This window comes from Melampsora larici-populina (assembly GCF_000204055.1).
Source record: "Melampsora larici-populina 98AG31 unplaced genomic scaffold MELLAscaffold_317, whole genome shotgun sequence".
Lineage (NCBI taxonomy): Eukaryota > Fungi > Basidiomycota > Pucciniomycetes > Pucciniales > Melampsoraceae > Melampsora > Melampsora laricis-populina.
The window spans coordinates 1-9,062 of NW_006769060.1; the positions used below are offsets into that span (position 1 = coordinate 1).

At 44.1% G+C, this 9,062-nt stretch overlaps 4 protein-coding genes across 4 annotated transcripts; 1 reads left to right on the top strand and 3 right to left on the bottom strand.

Annotated features, from left to right (window-relative positions):
- MELLADRAFT_46247 (uncharacterized protein) lies at positions 1-1,893 on the bottom strand (the record flags this gene model as incomplete). Its single annotated transcript, XM_007419642.1, has 4 exons — positions 1-685; positions 836-1,344; positions 1,436-1,489; positions 1,574-1,893. Coding segments are annotated over 4 exons (1,486 nt in total), but the record flags the coding sequence as incomplete, so codon positions are not given.
- Positions 1,894-2,984: 1,091 nt separating this feature from the next.
- Positions 2,985-4,944, top strand: MELLADRAFT_70263 (uncharacterized protein; the record flags this gene model as incomplete). Its single annotated transcript, XM_007419639.1, has 2 exons — positions 2,985-3,482; positions 3,547-4,944. The coding sequence occupies 2 exons, from the start codon at positions 2,985-2,987 to the stop codon at positions 4,942-4,944; spliced, it is 1,896 nt and encodes a 631-aa protein (XP_007419701.1).
- Positions 4,945-5,305: 361 nt separating this feature from the next.
- MELLADRAFT_114649 (uncharacterized protein) lies at positions 5,306-6,149 on the bottom strand (the record flags this gene model as incomplete). The annotated part of the gene is made up of 2 exons (XM_007419641.1): positions 5,306-5,985; positions 6,056-6,149. The coding sequence occupies 2 exons, from the start codon at positions 6,147-6,149 to the stop codon at positions 5,306-5,308; spliced, it is 774 nt and encodes a 257-aa protein (XP_007419703.1).
- Positions 6,150-7,947: 1,798 nt separating this feature from the next.
- On the bottom strand, positions 7,948-8,274 carry MELLADRAFT_70265 (uncharacterized protein; the record flags this gene model as incomplete). Its single annotated transcript, XM_007419640.1, has 1 exon — positions 7,948-8,274. One exon carries the CDS (start codon positions 8,272-8,274, stop codon positions 7,948-7,950), a length of 327 nt encoding a protein of 108 aa, XP_007419702.1.
- Between the last annotated feature and the right edge of the window lie 788 nt (positions 8,275-9,062).

Here is a 9,062-nt window from a genome sequence, read left to right on the forward strand (position 1 = left end):
TCTTCTCTTCTTCTGTTACATTCTCTTCAAAGATATCTAATCTTGATTTGGCCAAATCCCGCAAAGATGAAGATACATCTGAACCCAGTGTTAACATATTTGAAGAACTTCGATTCAATTCAGTTGTTTGTTTCTTTTCCTTCCATCGAGGATCTAATAGCTCAATTCGCACATGCTCGGAAATCTCGTTGACATTGATTTGTTGACCACAAATTTGACACAGGGTAGTAATCACCTTGGCATTTTGAGCTTGCTGTTGTGCCGTCTGAAGTTGTTTGTTTTTCGGAACGTAGTCTTTTCGAATCTTCATTCCAGTCGTATTCAGCTTTTTGATTTCTGCAACTTGCTTACCCTCTGTCTTATTGTTATCCTCATCATCTCGTTGTGAATCATCTTGATCCTCAGCGGCTGCTTTAGCCTTGGCTTCTTCAGCTGATCGTTTAGCATCTTCCAACATTTCATTTGCCTCTTGATCATGACGTAAGTTGGTTGCATTCAGTTGTTCTTCATCGATCGTGCTCATGTCTTTTCCTTCCATTACCATCGCAGCCATCTTCTTTTGAGCAATCGTCATGTTTTCCACTTCACTGATACTCATCGGTGGTGGCAAGTCGATCACCTCATCATTCTCAGTAAATTCCACCGTACTAACCACAATGAAATCTTCCCAATCAATCTCATTAAACTCTTTCTTTTCCTTCTCTTCCTCAGTCGTCTTTTTCTTCAATTCAAGACCTTTGTAACGTTCCCATTTGATTCGACTTTCAACTTCCGTCATCACTTCTCTTTTACCAATGATAGTCCGTTCTTTCTGAGCTTGAGCAGCCTTTGCAACATCTAACCTTTTGCGATCAATGGCTTTTCCTCCAGCCAGGCGCTCGAGTCTTTCCAAAGTCTCAGGGGTCGGAATCAAGACTTTAGTATACTGTTCAACGAGTCGGTTGAAGAATCCAAATAGAGAATGAGCAGGTCTTAAGAAATCAAATTGATAATTCCGACTTTCACGACTACTGAGATCAGAAACGAATTTTCGACCAAGTCGAGCGGTGAAGAGCGCAGTAAGTTTAATGATTTCAAGATCTACCGAGTTTATCTTGGGCATTTGATCGGGTTCGATTAAGAAAGGTAGAGGTGCTGGTTCGGGTGGTTTGTCTGGATCCGCATCAGTTGTCACAGGTGCGGCTGAAGAGCTATTGGTAGCATTGTTGGGTGCTGGTACATTGGGAACATCTCCATTTTTAATGCTTTGAATTTGATGTCGATAGTAGGCGTTGTATGCGTCATCAGGGCTTAGGAAAGAGAATCGAGAATCGGTCTTTTCTCGTTGACGAATTTTATCCTCGACTGATATTGAGAAGCAAAAATTTCCGCTGTTAATTTGATTCATCTGAACAAAAGCTTCAAACTATTACGTTTCTCAAGAGCTTCAACTTACAGAGTTGTGGGTTGGGATTCTTGGCAATAAATGCTGCCGTCTTATCAACAATAGCTATTCACAAATCCGATTCGAACAGGCGATCATAGTTAGTACGATGTTTGAGCAATTAACAATTTTCGAACAACATGTACTCACTTCTAATCTCAGGTGGAGGGTAAATGAGACCTTCGACATATTTTTGCGAATCAATGAGTTCGTTTGACTCTTTTTCTTGATTCTGATCTTGATTTGTTTCTCCATTTTCGATATCCATCGAATTAGTAGGTTCTACTTGATTGTTTCCATCGAGATTTGAATCGGCTTGATGGTTGATATCTTGATTAGATTCAGATGAGTCTTCATGAGTATTTTGATTAACATTATCATCATTCATGTTGATTTGTTGTTGATGATAGTTTGAATGAGATATTGTTGATATTGTTCGTTGTAGTTGACCTTGCTTGAGAAATGTGACCTTGAGCGATAAACCATGTGTCGGTCCTCGCGGGTCCTTGCCCAAAACTTGTAACACTCAAATTAACTCAGAATTTGGTGAATAAATCCACCAATGACTTGGGGCAAAAGGCATCAAACCTCACAAAACCTGTCCTCTGCTTGTACCAGAATCCAGATCCATGACTCCAGAAGTATCGATCAACTCCATCGTGAGATGACCTTGTGCTCACGACTAAGTCTCTGACATGACCAGATCGACTTTCTCTTGGATGTATGAACATTGAACATGAAACTGACTTGTGTTGCTGTTGGAGCTCCCGGAATAGCCGGGTGTTTATTATTGTTTTCACACTCTCTTAGTGATCTCTGCCAACATCGTCTCCGTGGCGCACACCCCGGGCAAAGGGGCGACGCTCCCTATGTAGCGTCATGCGGACGCTCCGCCCCGGGGCCGGAGCGTCACACAGCTTCACAGGGAGCGTCACATGAAGCGTCGACAGCTTCACAGGGAGCGTCGACAGGTGCCGCACAGCACCTGTCTGGAGCGTCACCTTGACGCACACCACCCTTTACATCACCATCAACCACTTCTCGTCTTTCAACTCTCGATTCCTTTCATCTCATCGCTCAACTTCCCCTCATCATCACTTCCTTTTTCAGATTGGACCCTACCTGTCCTTGGTGTGCGGAACGTGGTTGATCGCATGGGTTGGACCCTTGTTCATCGTAAGTATCATCGACCGTAATGAGCTGTGTATTTAGCTGAGTTTAGAATTCCTTTTCAGCGACTAGACTCTTCCCACGATGCCGAAGCCTTTGTCGACCAAAAGGAGACCATTTTAGTCGAAAAAAGTGTGGTTACCTAATGAACTTTGGAAGTTCTATTTCAGATTTGGACCGTGGGTCCCATGATTGATCAGGAAAATTCTTCCGCTGATCTCTGTCGAAAATCAAATGATCAAACAGGTGTCTTACGTATCCTGGACATCTATAAATCCGGAGCCGATTGGAGTGTAAGTTTCTTTCCCCCATCCTCTGCCCGATTATACTCCCCTTCTTAATTCAATATCTGATTATTTTTCGTCGTAAATTTTCATCATTTTTTTTTATCATGATTCCTCCAAATCAACTCCAAATAACCAACGATTCGCAAACACCAACCAACGCCCCAACTCCAAGTGGCGCTCAAATACCCATCGACCTTCAAACCATGCTCATGAAGAGCTTCGAGACTCAGCAAGCCCAAATTGCGACCCAAAACACGATGCTCGAAGAAATGCGAAAAGAAGCCGCGAACCGAGAGAAAGCTTACGAAGATCTTCTCAACAAATTTCAAGACATTGGTGTCAAGAACACGGCCTCCCCAACCTCTGAAACGACCAAGAAGAAGAAGGCGCCAAGAGCTTCAACAGGCTCAATCCCAAACAAGCCGCCAAAGTCTTCCAAGCCGACTCCCATTAGGAAACCATCCCAGTCTTCAACTCCTCAGAGACAATCGACGCCATCAACATCTCGTGTTAAAGCCACTGGTCCACCAAAACCATCGCCAAAAAGACATGGTGCTCAGTTGAACGAAGGCGAGTGGCCAGAAGGATTCGATGGCACAAAGGTAGGTTCTTCTTATTCTAGTTGGATCAAATAAAATCACTAACGTTTCATCATCCATCTCTTAGAATTGCTTCTATGTCTTCATTCGAATTATCTGGGGGTTGACATCATCGTCTGCTGTACCCAAGCCACCAGATCCCGCACATCTCGCTGAATTCAACTCTCGGTTCTCGCAATCATCCGAAATAGCAGGAGTGCTGGACAGCACATCAGCCAAGGATCTCGTCGATCAAAATGAAGTTCAAGTCCCCGCCGCTGATCGTGTGAACGTGGGTGGAAGTATTGTGAACATTAAAGATTTTTTTGTTATCTATACGAAAGCGATGTTTGCTAAGCTCGGTATACGACAATGGTGTCCTGATCTCGAAAGTGCTGAAGACACCCTCTGGAACGAAGCATGTCGAATCAGCGCACTGCGGATCTTTCGACAGTGGGTTGCCGCCGATGCGTTTGCTTACATGAATATCAACAAGGCTTTCATCAACGACATACTCCTCCTTGAACGCACCTATAATCACTATGTTCATTTTTTGTATGGCCGTAAGTACAGGAGGGAATTGAAAGAAGAAGGGAAAAATCAGAAGGATGATGAGAGGAAAAACACTTTAGCTCGTCGCCGAAGGGTGAGCCTGATTTTGATCTTTGAGTTGATGTTTGATACTGATCTGTATGTATTTGCGTTTCACTTCCAGCTTATGAAAGCTCGAGCCAAGCACGCCAACCAACACAATTTCCCATCGAGATACCAGAAGATACTCAAAGAAGCCGAAGCTCACAGCGACGATGAGTGGTCAGCCAAGCTACAAGCATACGTAGTTAAGACTCCTGTTTATCGGTCGGCCAAAGCGGGGATTTTCATTCGAAGGCTGGATGATCACATGAAGATCTCGAGTGAAATCGGTCCTGTGTCAAAAGTCAAGCCACGAAAACGAGTTCGCCCTCGACCACCTAGAGAGTCTACGTTCACCAAACCTCCGAGAGGATTACCGATCGACTTTTATGATGCCGACTGGTTCAATAACACTCTCTCCGTATCACAACGACTCAACATAGCTGATTGCAACAACGTGGCCTTGCTGCCAAATCCGGAAATGTCGCTCTTGGCTAAAACCCATCCGGACGAAAGACTGAACGGTAGAAAGTTTACTGAAAAGCATTGGTCCGAAGGTACTAAACATTACAACTTAGACCATTTTAAGGAGCCTGAAGATGATGATGAGGGTTCAGAGTCTGGGAATTCAACTGCAAAAGGTGGTAGTGTTGACTTGGAAGATTTTGAAGACGAAGATGAGGATGAGGAAGGCGAGATTGAAGATGGGGAGGAATTTGAAGATCAAGGCCAAGGAAAGGGCAAGGCCCCCGCCAAGGGCCAAGGGCCCTTGTTTGTGGATGATGAAGAGATGGAGGATGACCGCGAGGAGGAAGCGCGAGATGCAAGATACGAAGCTTGGAAGAACGTTTAAAGATTTGATCTCAGTGTGCTTGTCAATTTGTTTTCTTAATTGTTTCAATTTTCTTTGCTTTCTTGTTGTAACTGCATGATTGTATTTAGTGGAATGGCCAATTCTTCCTGATAATGTCTCATGTGAATCTTCTCAAAGTGTTTCTGTTTAAAGTGTCATATATTTTCTTTGGTTATGTCTTGTCTCATCTCAACGGGTTTGCCAAAAGGTTGTTTGGACTTCTTTGAGGTGTTTGTAATTCATGTCTCTTTTCATTGCATCCTCGCAGTTCAAAAAACAAATTGAAAAAAGAGAGAAAAAACAAATTGAGAAAAGAGAGAAGTGATTGAAATTGAACAAAAGGAAAGAAAATGAGTGGACATCAACCCATGTCCGTATCAAGGTCCATAGCGTCTCCAGCTCCTTCCAATTGCAGATCCTCTGAGTAATCCGGTACAACATACTCATGTTCACCAGGATTGACACCCATTAAAAGCAGACTCGGGCCATTATATCCAAGAGTCCAGCACGGCAACTCCCGATGGGCAAGAGTACTTACTACTGAAGCTGCTGCGATAAATCCATCCTTTGAGCTTGCAATCACCCGTACCATACTCAACCTTTCTAAGAGTTGATCTAGGGCTATATCCCTTACGACTTCCAGCCATCTCACCATCACCAGAGGTTCGGTTGAATCCTTCGACAATAGTATATGCAAGACCTTCGCCCATTTGAATTCCCCTTTGATTTCCACCTTGACTATATTTGAGGCCGCTTTGTTACTAAATTTCGTACCCGCACGAGTGTTCAAAACTCGAACCTCGCGTGCATATGCAGACAGAATCTGCGCCCCATCTGGATACGGGAGTACACGACAGTTGACCCACGATGAGTCCTGAGCCTGACAATACATCAGCAACTTTGTATAAGTAATATCGTCCATTTCAAACAGGCCGCCAATGTTTCGCTGAACCACTTTCACCGGATCACTTTGAGGGGGGGCTTTGCATAGAAGCCTCTGTTGGTGACAGAATCGGCGCATGATCGTTTGTCCCATTTCCTCTAGATAAACATGCGATGTGGTCAGCAAGCACGTCATTGCCAACTTCGTCTAGAAATTTTGCGTACTCACCTACTTTCCCATTTGTGTTGATCTTTTGTAAAAAGCCACACATACGCTCTCCAGGGAATTCTGACACTGCCAACATCGGACCCCACCATGCCATTTGACTTGATGTATGAATCGCATAATGATGATTCTGTTTGATTTTGCAACCTCGTTCGATCTCTTGTGATGATCTTGTGTATTCAAAGTACGCCTGCTTGAATCGTTCTGGATCATCCTTCTTGACCTTCCGTGCCGCTACAATATGAGTGCCTTCCACAAGAGCACAGAAATTGAATAATAACTTCTTTAAGTATGGATTAGCTCGATCCTCTAGAAACGCTTGGTAATCTCCAATGAAAACATCGATAGCCGCCAGTGGTAAGTGTGTCGCAAAAAGGGCATGCCATTCGCTTGCCTTGAGTTTTCCGTTTGCTACAGTACCCAGTCCAGACGGCATACGAGTTACTCCTCGTGGTACCTTGACCGAGTCCAGATTTTGCCGAATTGCACTGATAAGATCGTCCGAAAGCCATCCATCACCAGCTTCAAGTTCTTCCTCGTTTACTTCACAGACCTTGTTGTTACCACGGACACGAGGTTCATCTTTGACCAGAAAGACCCATCGAAATCGGAAGTGATTTGCTAGCACACCCTCAAACCAGTTGTGCATGACACCCAGCACCACGTTTTTGACAGGGTCCCAATATGGGAGCCGATTCAGTTCGGACCATCGTACGCCGGTATTTGTGGCTGCGCTTTCTCGTTCTTTGAGAGTATCACAATTCTTCCAGTTGTGGGCGGCTGACAGGACTTCTCTTCGATTTCGTAAACGCCCAACTTTCATTTGCGCCAATTCTTTCTTTGGTAAGTTACACCAGGTACAGAAATAGGTCCCTGAATGGGATATGAACCCAGCGACTTTATGATTAGCCACCATATCACCGCTCAGATTAGACAGTCGCACCATCACTTTGCGGCCTTGCGGATGGCGATGAGTCTTGATTTTGATACCACGATCTAACTTGAGCAACTGATCAATTACCGGGCGCAAGACATGACTAATAGTGGTCATGTCAGGCTGATGAGGAGCTGGAACCATCCCTGCTAGAAACGTGTGTTTCATCAGATGTCGAGACTGAGGTGGTAAATTCAAGCAGTTCATTGTAAACACTCCAATTGAGACTTGTCTGCCAGACGTCTTGTTTCCGAGCGGGTTAAACCAATCGATGAATAGAGAAAATGCCAAGGGAAGAGGACGAGGTCGGGAGGAGTTTGGGTTAGATGTTTCGATGTCGGCATAAAGATGTTTGAACGCTGCACTATGAGTATAGTCCGAGACTTCTTCAGGTTCCCTTTTGCTACATTCTTTCGTCCAATCGTCAATAAAATCTTCGATGTAAGTTATCGATAAGAACCAGGTGAGCCATTCCTGTAAGTCTTGGATGATGAAAGTGGAGAGCGGTTTATTGAATTTTACTTTGACAGAAGTACGTGGACGTTGTTCAGAGAGTCGGGAGATGGACGGAATTTCTGGTATAGGTCGACTAGCAAAGAGCTCAGAGTTACATGCTCCCGTTGAGGGTAGTTGTCGATAGCCACATTCAGCTGGGGCAACCTCCGGCTCGTAGAGAGTGTAGCATTCCGGGCAGCATACAAACCGCTCGAGAGATGCCTCGAGATGAAGGCGAGCCGTGATCGTTCGTACATCTTTTGGAACCATGTTGAACCAGTCGGTGCAAGAGTCCATTTTCGTACACATTTCGACAATTTGCATCACATAATCTCGCGCTTTCCTATTGTTATCCCGTGTCATTCTGCACTCTAAGTATAACCAAGCAATAAAATACAATACAAGATCTAGATGATAATAGAGTTTATTTTGTTAGCTCTAGTGGGGATTTCCGTTGAAAGTGATACTACTGACAGACTAATTTGAATACATTCGGATCCTCAGGGCCAGCGATATGATCAGAATCCGAATCAGAAGCAGAATCTTCTGGTTCGGCGTCGTTGATGCTTGCCTTGGCATGAAAGTCGTTGGCTAGCGCCTCGAGCAGTGGTGTGTTTTCAGGTTTGGTGGACATTCTTCTTCTATGGTTCCTTTCAGTTCCTCGATTAATCCATAAGCCGGAGACTTCGTTACCTGAAGAATCGGTGTGCTTCGCTTTGATACATTCAGAGCAGGTACAGAGCACTAAGCCCAGCTCCGCTGGCGATTGATGCCCAGTTTGAATATCGATCATCGGGTGTATCTTCTGGTGGGATGTTGAGGAACAGGAAGTGATGATGAAGGGAAGTTGAGCGATGAGATGAAAGGAATCGAGAGTTGAAAGACGAGAAGTGGTTGATGGTGATGTAAAGGGTGGTGTGCGTCAAGGTGACGCTCCAGACAGGTGCTGTGCGGCACCTGTCGACGCTCCCTGTGAAGCTGTCGACGCTTCATGTGACGCTCCCTGTGAAGCTGTGTGACGCTCCGGCCCCGGGGCGGAGCGTCCGCATGACGCTACATAGGGAGCGTCGCCCCTTTGCCCGGGGTGTGAGCTACTAAGGCTTATGGCGTCATCGAGCCTGTATGCGTACAGGATCTGCCAGTAGTACCTGTATGCTGATGTGTTTGAGACTAAAAAAATCAAGATCGATGTAGTAAAAGACGAAAACAATGTTTAAGACCAGTTGAAAGTCCATATTCATGAGCAAATTTAACAAACTAAACACTAGAAAGTTATAAAACATTCATAAAAGATTTATAGAGTAAGAAATCCAAGATCAAAGTAAAGAAATATGTATACATAAAACATTATCTTTTCTAAGAAAAACCCTGTTTGACAATCAACTATACATTTACTTATCATGACCAGAAACCAACTGAAAGAAAATCATTCTAAATCTAATCAAACGGAACTACTATGTATCATGTTTTTGAATAGATCAATCAATCACTATGAAATCATTTATTCATTTATTTAGACTTGCTTTTTGTTCTTCTAGTACCTTTCACATGTCTAGTTTTTTTCTTAGATTTCCAAACCGT